Here is a 13,146-nt window from a genome sequence, read left to right as displayed (position 1 = left end):
AACAACAAAGGAGCCTCTATAATTCTTGCATCAGTAACCTTATCACCGTCGTCATCCCTTGCATCATGAGGGATGTCTTTCCCAGGGAGAAAACAATAGTTATCAGATTTTATTTTTAAATTCTACGTTATTCCGGAATGCTGGTTAACCCTAAACTGCTTTTTTTTTCTCTCTCTTTAACATTAGGCGGGGTAGTTTTTAAATTTTAAGCACAGGTGCAATTTTTTCCCCCAGACAGATAAATTAATTCTCTTTTTAAAGTAAAGCGTTCCACCTCACTTCCAAAAGAAAGCCTTTTTCTCCTTCTTTTTTGGACTCGCCAAAGTGACTTTTTCCCTTCCCGTTTCCTTTGCGTGATCGCAGTAAAAAAGGGTTAAGTGCTCAGTTAAAATACACAGTGTATAATTTTATAGCTTTTTCCCAACGGAGCTCCTGGTGCCGGTGTCCAGACGACAATGCGAGAGCAGCAGCGCAGCGCACAGATCAGTTTCATTCTTTGTCAGTTGTGAATAGGGGCGGAGGAAGCAAACTCATTAGAATCCTATAAAAAGAAAGTATCCGAGATCATAAAACAGCCGGCTACAGGACTAAGCGCTCACTCGCAGCCAGACTGAGGCACAGTGGAGACCTCTTGTCAAGTTTCTGTCTGACCCTCAGAGCATCGGCATTTTAACAGTTTAGGTTCATACAAAAAAAATAATTTTTTTTACTCGTGCACCTGGCTCCCCGTGTTTGTTTGTGTCGTTGCTTTTAAAAGAATCTTCAATGGCAGTCCTTTAAATTATTTGACCTTTTCAGGACCAGAAACTTGGCATCATCATCATCATCACCACTGTGTGTACTGCAGTCTGACAAGCGTGACGCATGGACACTGCCAGGGCGCACACGTCTCATTGAGAAACTTATTTTTCTTTTCTTTTCTACTAAATTATTTTTTTCCTTTTTCCATATATTTCAGTATTTTTTGAGGATGGTCGTCTCTGCTTGGAATAGATATTGTGTTGTAGTGTTTCTCGTCACTGCGCTCAGGACTGGGACATCCCAGGTATCAGAGGCGCGCCCGAAGGCGAATTCCATCAAACCCGGTCAGTTGGAAGAAATACCGACACCGGCAACCAACCGATCTGCAACAGTCACCAAGAAACACAACATCCAGGTAACTTCAGTTATTTCACTGTCTGAGAAAATATCAGCGGAGATGTCAGAGCACTTTTTGCCCTGTATTACTAAGAAGACAGTTTATGAAATGCAACAAAAACAATCGTAATAGCAAAAACTTTTCTTCCACGAGTTCCCCTTTTCCAATTTATGATTGCTGAGTGGGAAACATTTTCCTTTGCACAATTAAAGGGTAAAATAGTAATATACACCTTCAGAAAGCTGCGTCATGTGTGGATCGTTATTGGAAATTGGGAGGATTGGACCCCTCATAAATCCTAATTGCCTTTCAAACCTGACGCCACAGTCGGGTGCAGCACACTTCCACAGTAAATCATTAATGCCGTCAGAAAAGTGAGAAAAAGTTAACACTTGGGGTAATTTTCTGTCTGGATCCGCGTGTCATTAAAGCGGTCCAGGCGCTTGCTGGGATTATGAGATTCTGTGGGGCCACTCTTACCAACCACTTTATACCCATTCAAAGGGGTATCGATCCCCACTGTTTCAACAAAGTGCCGCATTTCTGTAGAGAGTGCTTGTGAGAGCAAATATGAGATAAAAAAAAAACTGTGAACATCTAAACCTGTGGATTGGCCAGGAAAATTCACAATCCAACAAATAATAATTCCTGAGAGGTGGATGTTTAAATCAGCTTGGAAGGCAGGCGTGTATGTATAAAATAAGCATAGCAGATAGTGTGCGAGCAGTAGATGGCACTGCCACATCTCCAGGACACCCCTCCCCCCAGTGGTCTCACCTGCTTCGTTTGCATTTGGCCTGTACACCTTGCCTTTTTTTGATCGTCTTGCATATCAGTGAAATGCTTAGTTTTGAAAAAGGAGGCATCGAGCTGATACAGAAGAATTATGGAAAAGCTGCAGTGCCAGACCACAATTTTGAGCGCCTGCTTACTTTCATGCCTTTGCAATGGTTTGGAAGATTGGACTGAGGGAAAACAATATGTGTGTGCAGAAACCACCACACTGTTACAAAAGTATAATGTCATGGTGTGGTGGGTCCAAACCAGGATGGCTAATATCATTTATGAGGTTTTCCAGAGTGGTAAAGAAACAGCCGCAGCTCGGCCTTGGCGAAGACTTGTGGCTCGACGATAGTGAGTGAGCTGCACTGTCCTTCTGCCTCTCATCATGCAGTGGCTATCTGTAAATAGCTGTATTATATAGTGTAATAAATCAAAGTCTTATTTGTGTTTCAGTAAAAATGCCCTGCACAATTAATTTAGAAGAGAACAACAGGATGCAGTTTTTGCAAGTTTTTTGGGGTAAATCTGCAATATCTGTACCTTAGCTTGCACAATTACACACACACACACACACACACACACACACACACACACACACACACACACACACACACACGCACGCACGCACGCACGCACGCACACACACACACACACACACACACACACACACACACACACACACACACACAAAATCTCCATTATTGAGGCTTTTGGCATCCCCTATATTTCCATCTTTGAGGTGCCTCTCTACTTTCATATGTCAGTTTAGCACTCGGGTGAAGATTGGGGAAAAGGGCATGTGTCGGCTCAAGTTTTCTTTTGGCGTCAGTTTTAGGAGGAGACTTTGGCGCTGTTGTGTTATGAATGCATTGTAATACTGCTGAGTTTGCCACAACTGGTGAGGATAGTTAGCAAATTAGTGTTTGTGAAAGTTATGTGAAAGACAATCTGAACAATTTACCACTGTATCCATTTTTATTTTAAAATGCAGTTTTTCTTTAGTACTTCAGTTCACTTTTACATAGTTTAATACAGCTGTTTGGGGATCTGAAACTCACTCAAGGTTAACAATTATTCTGAAAATTACCAGGAATCTCCCCAAACGTTGGTTTTACATCACTTTGTAGAAGATTACTGGAATACAATGAGTGGCTGTAGCAGGAAACCAGGGTGTAATTTAGTTTTGTACCCATCAGATGATGGATATAAGAAATGTTGGTCAAAGCTTTTGGGTTAAAGGAAGCATTTGATAACGTAATGTGCTTTGATTTCCTGTAGCTGCTGACAAAGGTTGATGATAAGGGTGACATTAATCACGCACAAACCAGGAAAGGCGTTAGGAATTCCTGCGTGTACAGACGGGGCAAACAGCTGAGTGTTTTCCTTTTGTCTCGTCCCTTACACGTCAGCCTGACTGGAGTAAAACCGACAAAGCCAAAACCTCCAAGACCTTGACAGCCAGTGTTCGTGGGTGGCACTCTGGGCTTCTTGGAAGGGAACCAACAGAAATGGATAGCACGGGCAGGCAGCGCTCACCACTGTAACCTCTGAACCCACAAGGGAACCAACACTCTGGCGGCATTCGTGCATAACGTGCCTGTAAAACGGCAGCCGGTCAGTCGGCCTTAACTAGTTGCTTTATTGAATTCACCAGAGGGTTTACTTTTAACAAGCAATCTCCTGAGACTCTCTCTATTAAAATGTAGCCTTTCTCCCCGAGCCAAAAATGATTGTTCAAGAATCCTAATGAGCTGAGAAAGAGAGAAAAGATGTGACTGCTTATGTGTGTTTTAGTCTTCAGTTCTGCAGGTTTTCCAGCATGTGGGTCCCTCGGGTACCATGAGGCCCTTGAGCCGGAACCATTAGGGTTCTTGTGTGGAGACCACCTTAACTGTAACTCGACTTGTTAATGAGAGAAGAGACCCTGTGCACCTCTTATTTCACAAGATTACACCTTTTAAAGCAGCATACCTCCCAGATTACTATCGAGCACTTTTTCGCTTTCCCCCGATAGCCTTTGAAGACACCGCTCGCGTACAGTGACTGTGAGCCTTGCTATGGGTGCAATGACTAAGATCAACTCAGAATGTATACTTAACTTAAGGAAGGCCTAGTTTTTAGAGACTCTGGATCCTACTGCTCAAAGGGATATGGTTATAAACACATGTGTTTTGAGTGATGAAAGAGGCCGAGTTGTGTCTGAGGACATGGTTTGTATGAGTGACTTGTGTGCAGTCTTCCCTATGTTATCTGATAGCGGCCGTCTGTGCTTTCAGGGCAAATGAAGTTTGTTTATTCAGTGACATCGTTTGTTTGACTCTTTAAGGCCGCTGCCACTCATTAACACCATTCACTGCCTCAGGTTATGAGCTGGAGCTCTGAAGGAGCACAAAAAGCAAAGAGGGCGGATGCCTAAGACAGTGCTTTAGCTTTGTTGCAACTTTTTTTTTTGTTCCAGGCAAAATAAGTGGAAGGAAATAACGCTAATTTCTTTAACTTAGTGTGTTTAAAAACTGTAAAAGATGCTAAAAATGATTTGGGTGGCAGAGGGATGTTATAGTCAATAGTTACATGAAAAAGAGAGACTTCACTAATGTCATGGTTCATAAAGGTGATCTTTGCCATTTGCAGCAGACTGCAGTTCTGCCTTATGTTTTATTAGTGTTTGCATTGGAGGTCAATATCACCGTTCCATTCAGCAGTGAGGTTTACAAGTGCTCCAAATGAAGCAATAAAATACATCATTTCTCCATGCCCTCATGTGCTATCTGATCTGATCTTAGAAAATGTTCAAAGTAGATGAAGAATTCAATTCACTTCTTTTTTTCTAATATACAGTTTTTGGCAAGTTTGAGCTTCATCGTCCAGATCACAAGAATAAAAACACAAGTCTGGGGGAACAATTGTAGCAATTTTATTAAAAAAAACAAAAACAAAAACAAACAAAAAACAAACAAACCTGTCAGCTGATGTTGGCCCATTATTTTGTTGGCCCATCCAACCTCTTGTCTGTTATTCTCTCACATTACCTTTGAGGGTTTTTTTTTGCTTTTTTGTCAGTTGATCATAAAGAGCTGGAGTCTAAGGGCTTAAATTACCCTTCTGTTATGTTGTTCCACTGCTGTTTTCCAGCGTTCATACTGGTTCTTGGTTCTGCCTAGGTTCTAGACATAGAGGAGAGGAGACATTCTTGGTGTTATTTTTTTTTATGCATTACCGGGCTCTTCCGTTGAATTATATCAGCACTTTGGAATGACTGTAGAGAGGTAAATAGGGGATCCAAAGACTGGCAGAGAGGGTTCAAAGCCCTGTATATCCTGCAGTAAATCCCTTGGAGATTGTTGCTCCCGCACATTTAAGGTTCCTCTTCAAAGCCGTAGAGCTTTACCAGCACGAGAGCAACACGAGACAGGGCCGGGGGCTTCCCTTATTGCCCTCCGTCTGTCTCTTCCTTTATCGTCTCACCAGCATACCATGAGAGGCTGCACAGTACAGAGTGCTCAACCCACTTCCTATGCAGGATCCAAGGCTCTTCTTTTATGTTGCTAGGCTGTCTAAGGAAAAATAAGGGAGCAACAGGGGAAAAAAAGCGATTTGAGATTAATAAGATGCATCCCAAAATGAAACCCTGTCCCTCAGATGTTGCAAAAGAGGCGTTTTAAAACATGACAAGATAAGGCAAGTTTATCAGCTGTGATTTAGGGGGCCGGCCTCGTATCATTGGGTTTCAAAGGATTGTCTTGCAGTTTGAGACATGATGGAAGAGGTGAGCCCCATTCCCACAGTGCCCCGTGTACTGTGATCGATGCAAACCTGCTAGCTCAGAAAGACAGATAGGTTTGAATGCAGGTAGTATGAAGTACTGCTGCACGTCTGGATCCATTTGTCTTCTTTAGATAACCAGAATTTTTTTCTTGTCAGGAGAGAAAAAGAAAACTTGAACTTCTGTTCAGTCCACATTTCCAGCAAATTCTTTTCTTGAGAGTCCACGGCAATGTCCGTATTTCTTTAAAAGAGGAGCTAGCAGAGAAACTGAACTCCACAGTTGAGCGGGAAAGTTTATTTCTCATTATAACAGCAGTAGTTTGTAAAAACCTGGGAGGAACAGTTTGGGGTTGTTTGTTTTGAGGAATCAATGCCGACTTAATGTGCGTTAAATAGAGAGGTGAAGCCAGGAGGTTATTAGTTCGGCTTAGTACAAAGACTGGGAGCTGGGAAAAGTCCATACTGTGTTTATTAATGAGCTTCAGAAGTGCTGACAGGGCGGGTTCGTATCTTAACAATCGATGAGGTGAAATTTTCAGCGTTTCCTCCTGCTTACGCACAAATATGACCTCTCCACATCCTGACAGCAGTTCTTAACCTTGTAGTAATTAAGAAATTTTGGGAATCCATAAAGCACCAAGGATTTGTTGCTTTCATCAGCAATGTTAATCATTTGCATTATGGGAATCTGTCATAATGATAGATGAGCGTTCAGCTGAATATTTCAGCTCATTTTTCTACGGCTACATCATTGCATCCATGTGTTTCCAGTCTGAGAAAGTCAGCATGGCAAACCTCCAGCAAGTCTAATCTTGTTCACTTTCTGAAGCTAAAGCACATGAGTAACAACTTTTAATGTGCTGAAATATTGATATTGTCGATAGCTGATTTAAACATGTGGTGTACATCGACGTCTGGAACGGCGCCCGCTCTTTTGGGGATGGTAGACCTCTCTGTACTGACCTTCATACCCCCAAAAGGAGTTTGTTATATTTACTGCGGCTGTAATGATTTTACTCTGATTTAAACCTCTTTTATGTTCACTCACATGTTGACTCTTCCATGTTTGTCAGTGGTAAACCAAATAAATCAAATCTGTCAATGCAGTGCCAGGGAAATGTGGATGTTGTGTTGGCAGCGGAGCGCCACCAAAACATCGTGTGCTTATGTCAGTCTTCAGCGAACGTGATTAATAGTAGATTCCATTTGATCTTAGCTTTGGTGTTATGCGTGAATAGGTGTTCTGTTGTGCAAATATGTGGTCCACTTCATATCTTAGCTTATCCTCCAAATTAAACCGAATGGTTGGAAATAAAAGAATGATGTGCAGAAACACAGTGACCTGAACTTTCTTTTTCGTGTGTGTGTGTGTGTGTGTGTGTGTGTGTGTGTGTGTGTGTGTGTGTGTGTGTGTGTGTGTGTGTGTGTGTGCGCGCGTCCCCTCAGATGTGGATGTGAGCCTTTCCTGCAGCTGTTTAAAATGTCCCCCTGCGTTGATGAGTTCGGCTCAAATTCGTGACATTATTCCATTTGTCAGCAAAGTTCTTTGATTTGTGTTACAATTTGCACCAAACTCCTTTGCTCCTGCTCCAAGTCTAATGACAATGGGACTTGCATGTGTATGGAATTATATCAAGACAGTGGTTCCAATAAAGAGAGTCTCATGTCGGTGTACACGCTTGTTATCAGAAGACTGAGCTTGGGTTTAATTGCACTTCTCACTGCTACGGATAGTTAGTTTTATGCCTTCTTTGTGTGGTCCCTTCATTAGGGAAAAGACGTAAAAGCTCTTGTGTACTTGGCTACATAATATTTCTCAGGCTTTTGGTGTAAAAACAAGAAATGCTAAAGCAAAAACAAAGGCAAATGAACTGTAAAGGAGCGTGATTGGCTACCGAAATGTAGCCCCATTAAGCCTGTGAACAGTTAGGGAATACTGAGAGAAACTGAAGTGGTTTGCCTTGGTTTGGTCATTTTAATAGCTGTATTGTTTGCCCACGGAAAAATAAAAAAAAAGAAACATTCAGTAATAGACGAGTTAATCCCTACAGCATATTTTCCCCTTAAACTTGGTATAGAAGGACCGCAGCCTGTAGTAATTTCACCCAAAACAAACAATCTACAAACAACAAACTGAACAATATGTTTCACCACATACCCCCACTGGTATCTAGCCATTTACTTGGATACTCTTGGGTTAATTTGCTAAGGTTTTGGGTCTTTTGGGCCACCCAGTAATTACAAAGAAAGTGAGCGGAATTTAGCTTCGGCTTGCAAAACAATAACACATGTTTTTAAACTTACTTTTCAGAAATATGAATTTGCTGTATTTCAATCAAAATCCAGCTAGAATTCTTTATTCAGAAAGTTGAATTAACAACTGGAGGAACCAGAGAAATAAGCGACACAAAGTGGGTGGGTGACATGTTAAACTAATCTCAACTCTGAGGTGACTAGCAATGGGAAATGCTGCTGATTAGCTCATGAGAGGGTGGAAAATATGCAAGAGGCTTACCTACCAACCAGACACTGGCATGTACATTAGCAAGAAGCTGTAACACAGCGAATAAACACAACTCCTGGGCTTCAGTTCGCTCTTTCCTAGGTCCTGTATTTGGTCCAAACGAAACTTTGTTGAACAGCTTAAATCAATAATTTTGCAAAGTAATTGAAGACCCAGCTGCAGATTAGAAAGAACAGACCTACCACCTTTGCAGGGGTGGATCAGGTGTTCTTGTTATCAGGGGTCTCTGCAAAGACCCCTGGGTGTAACGTGAAATTCATTTGGCTTGACTGTTTTAGCTTGCTGCAGCCGTGACTTTTGGAAAGGTATAGGAAAGGTATCACAATACTTTGAGCAAAAAACTATCAGCTTTAACGCTTTTAAACAGTGATGCCATGTGCACCACAGCACTCTGTAGACATTCAGAGGGTGATGACATGTGGGAGACACAAAATCTTTACAAGAAAATATATGCCATGTTAAATTAAAAATAAAGGGTGGAGATAACAGATTAGTTTACCATCTCAAGATGTTCCAGTGGCCCAGTAAAAAGAGGTATAACATGAGTTCGGATGCTGACAGGATCAGTGTTGCCAAGGGAACCGCATGCCCAATGGGTACTCTCTGACTCTGGCCTGATGTGCGCCTTTCTAAAGAAGAAAATAACGACCCTGCAGATGCAATTAAGGGAATTGTGTTTACACTGCAGCCATATGTGCATGTGCTTTATATTGCTTGATGTCACTTAGGCAAATACATCAAAGTCAAATAACAAAAGGCAGCATTTTCTGTTTATTTTTTCATAAAATGTGTTTTAAGAACTTGCGAGCACTTTTAATGTGCTTTTAACATAACTGAAGTAAGTGGGTATTTAACCTGCAACTGAACTGGCATCAGCATAGCTCAAACTGCACCAGGGAGCATTTCAATTAAACACGTCGCCTCACCAATGGAAGTTATGTGAGGCATGGTTTTTAGATCGGGCTGTCCACGGCAATCATTCAAAATTCTGCTGCCAGGAAGTCACGCAACATAACAGGTTCTTTCATAAACTGGGTAGACAGATATTTGGACATAACATCTTCTCTCTCTATCCAGGTGTACCCTTGCAGCAATGACAAGGAGTGCAGCGTGGGCAGCTACTGCCACAGCCCTCAACAGGCTCCTTCTCGTTGCCTCACCTGTCGCAGGAGGAAGAAGCGCTGTCATCGAGATGCTATGTGCTGCCCTGGCAACCGCTGCAGTAACTGTACGAATACACACACACACACACACACACACACACACACACACACACACACACACACACACACACACACGTGCATGATTGTAGCGCATTTCAGTTTCAATTACGTTATGACTGCAGGGCACTATCGTGAAAATTCGATTTCTGGTTTTATTCAAATGTTCTTGAAAAAGCGGGTCTTAGTTATAGAGCCAATCTATTTAAATAATGTTGAACACATGCTTTCAGACAGAACCCTGAACTATAGCTGAACTGTATTCAATTGAGGCCCAGAGGTTAAGAATCAGTGGTCACATGTTTTAGTGTGAATAGCGTGAATGTGTGCAGAGGCTGCGCTGAAACTGCTCTTTGTTTAAAATCAACATAGCTCACTAACACATATAGGAGTTCTTTGCATTATGCACTGAAAGCATCCATTTAAGAGACCTTTCACAGAGGCTAATGTGCTCAGCTTTAACAGTCTGTGCCATGTTTTCCTGAAAAACTAAGCAGCATTGGCGTTTTCGTTAACTATATATGTTTCTCCTGTTTTTACAGTCATTTGTGTCCCCATCTCTGAGAGCGTGATCTCGCCTCACATCTCACCATTAGATGAACATATCAAGCTCTCCTCCAAAGACCACGGCTGGAAGGGTGGGAAGAATGGAAAGGGACAGGCCAAGCATTCTCTAAAAGGTGAGATCTGACAGCAAAGCATGTCCAGTATGAACCGAGTGATATCAAGACATTATCTTTTATCATCATTACTTTCCCTCTAATGTTAGATTTGCTCTGTCCCTTTCCTATCCTGGTCTGGCTGAATTGTTTTCTTGTCAACTTTAAGAAACCCCTAAAGTACTCATGGGTATTGCAGTGCACCAAAATATGCCCCTCATTTCCCCTCTGCCCATGTGTCTGTGTCTCAATCTAAGCGTGGAGATCCCAGAAGGAAAGAAAAAACACAATGCCTTTGCTGTTTCTGCACTTACTTAAATCCATACAAACAGTCTCATTGATAGGACACCTTCCATGATACACCAGTTTTATCCACAAAATGCAACTTTGGCATAATTAAGGCAAATAACTCACAGAGACCTGTTCTTAGCAGTCATGTCACCTGATTTAAGCCAAGTAATGGACTATCAATATAGTAATCTGTTTAATAAGACACTTAAATTACTACACTATAAATACGCCCTCAAGGCTCCAATGCTAAAATGATTGTGGAAATAAGAGCACTACTTAAATCTGCCATAAATGAGGCCATTTGGTTTTACTTGTACTTGACTCACCCGCTCTCCTTACACATTATTACATTATAATAGGCTGGTGCAGGTTGCCACTTGAATAAACTCAACCCAGAAACTCAGTGATGTTAAACCAGTGGAAAACAGTCTGCTTTTCGCTGTTGACCTGCAATTTAAAAACAGTATTAAACATTAATATGTGAACATGCTTTTTTTTTGGTTTATGTTTTTCCAAGTGCAAATATGCCAGTTTAATGCAAAGTTTGCATTTTATTGTTTGTCGGTTTATCACTGGTCATATATTTTTATTGCTTTCTTCCTCTAGGTCACGAGGGTGACCCATGCTTGCGTTCTTCCGATTGCTCGGACGGCTACTGCTGCGCCCGCCATTTCTGGACAAAAATCTGCAAACCGGTGCTGAGGCAGGGAGAAGTGTGCACCAAGCAGAGGAAGAAAGGCACTCACGGCTTGGAACTCTTCCAGCGCTGTGACTGTGCCAAGGGCCTCTCCTGCAAGGTGTGGAAAGACGCCACCTCTTCGTCCAAGTCCAGACTCCACATGTGCCAGAAGATCTGAAGCAGAAGGCAGCTGTTGTCGGCTTAAAGGCCTCCGTCTCCATGTGTGAGGGGATTTTTTTTTTTAAGGATGGGTTGTGGCGGTACTGAAAAGAAGGAAAAGACAGAGACTGACAAGAGACAGAACAGATGCGGCTTCAGGCTCGCTATTCTGCAAACGGAGGGAAAATGGGAATGCTTTAATGTGTTCTCTGTGAGTGGTCCATCCCTGCACCCCACATAACAACCACGCACCCTCACACACACGCACACACACAAACACACACAAACACACTCACGGTTTTGAGAGATTAGTGAGCTTATAGGATGCTATCCCCCCCCAAAGAAAAACCAACATTTTACACATTCTTGTGAATATCAGGGAACCGCAGAGTTTGTCAGCTGATGCTGTGATAGGTGTGGACTTTTTGTAGATAGCAGCAACAGTCATAGCAGTCTTTCCTTAAACCTCCAGCTTATGATATTCGAAGCCGAAGGACTATTAACACAAAAGCCATATTTTTACTGAATAGTACATGCTCTACCAAACTCTGAAGTCAGTTAGCTTTAAATAATGTCGCATGTGACACTCATAGGATCAGAATTTTGGCATGTTATACTGTCTGTTTGCCAACTTTAGTACTTATTTTAAGATCGAACCCAGCTTTTGCTACGCAAAGCATTTATAACCAGCAACAATGTCCAAAGAACAAATATACATTCCCTGATGTGTGTGTGTGCCTCTTACACCAAAGAACATTTGCTTTGGAATGATGAGTTTCGTCGGGGCATTCGCTTGTCACCCTATTTTTAGCCACAAGAAGAGAGATAAAGTATTGTATTCATTGTGGGAATCTTGTTTGATGTAGGATACAGCTGTAATCTATTGTGATACAACTGTGCGGGTTAAAACTGTTTGCACCGAGGTAGTCCTTTGCTGCAGACTTGGTGGTTTCAATACCGGAATGGTTCTGCTTTTCAAATCATACAAACGGGATTCAGGGATATGTTGAAATCGCAATTTTTCCCTTTAGAAAGCAAAATGCTCCACAAATCTGATGTTTTTAAAGAGAACTGCAGTTAAAACGAATGGCTTGTTGATGGCACACAGCCCTCTTTAGTTTTCTGCTTTTAAAATACGACTGGATACTTTCTTTTGATGAAATATTGAGTTTTATGGTGTAATGGATGTGAAGCAATGCTTTTTCTCCCCTGGTGTCAGTGCTTTAAATAACCACTCATTACCTACAAATCAATATAACATTTGCCTCCTTTCGCTTTAAGACATTTTTTAGAGCATCAAGTACATATATTTTGTAACCATTAAAATACCAATAAGCTCTAATATTGTAAATAGACTGGAAGCAAAGCAAATGTATTTAAGAACCAATGTATATCATGTACATATAATAACAAAGGAATCCTAAAAGTTATAGCAAAATGATCTAGGTGAGAAGAGTAATGTCAGAAGAAACAAGCACAGTTGGATAGACTGAAATCGATTAAAGTTGTGGGTGTAGATAAGGGGTAAAGGCTTAGATAGCATGGACTGATATCACAAACTGAATGCATCAAAAGGATGGTTCCTAAAATAGGGAGCATCAAAATCCAAAATGTGTTGTGTAAATTGTGTGTAAATGGTTTCAAGATTTGCATCCAACGAAATGATGTTTCTGTGAATTCACTGCATTGATCTGTTTCATGTATTTACAAAGATGAATTAATAAAAGAATGTATTTTGTATTCCTAGTACACGGGCCTTGTTTTTGCTTATCGTGTTGCTTCTTATGCTGAATTCTTACAATGACAACAGGAAATTAAACACCGTATAATGCATTTTGATAGCTAAAAAAAAACCCTTTCCCTGAGGGGTTGGGACAGCCAACGGATATTTGATCTGGCAAAGATGCTGAATGCACTTCCTGACATGA

At 41.4% G+C, this 13,146-nt stretch overlaps 1 protein-coding gene across 1 annotated transcript; it reads left to right on the top strand.

The window, feature by feature from the left end:
- Window positions 1-613: 613 nt before the first annotated feature.
- On the top strand, window positions 614-11,244 carry dkk2 (dickkopf WNT signaling pathway inhibitor 2). Its single transcript, XM_026171223.1, has 4 exons — window positions 614-1,156; window positions 9,288-9,438; window positions 9,973-10,110; window positions 10,987-11,244. The coding sequence occupies exons 1-4, from the start codon at window positions 971-973 to the stop codon at window positions 11,235-11,237; spliced, it is 726 nt and encodes a 241-aa protein (XP_026027008.1). The 5' UTR covers window positions 614-970; the 3' UTR covers window positions 11,238-11,244.
- The last annotated feature ends 1,902 nt before the right edge of the window (window positions 11,245-13,146 follow it).

This window comes from Astatotilapia calliptera, chromosome 6 (assembly GCF_900246225.1).
Source record: "Astatotilapia calliptera chromosome 6, fAstCal1.2, whole genome shotgun sequence".
Lineage (NCBI taxonomy): Eukaryota > Metazoa > Chordata > Actinopteri > Cichliformes > Cichlidae > Astatotilapia > Astatotilapia calliptera.
This window is presented reverse-complemented; position numbering and strand designations above follow the sequence as displayed.

Excerpts from the sequence above, each read along its gene's own strand:
- dkk2 (XM_026171223.1), top strand. The coding sequence starts at position 971 with ATGGTCGTCTCTGCTTGGAATAGATATTGTGTTGTAGTGTTTCTCGTC. Across the intron at positions 1,157-9,287 it reads CCAAGAAACACAACATCCAG|GTGTACCCTTGCAGCAATGA; the intron begins GTAACTTCAGTT and ends CTCTCTATCCAG. Across the intron at positions 10,111-10,986 it reads GGCCAAGCATTCTCTAAAAG|GTCACGAGGGTGACCCATGC; the intron begins GTGAGATCTGAC and ends TTCTTCCTCTAG.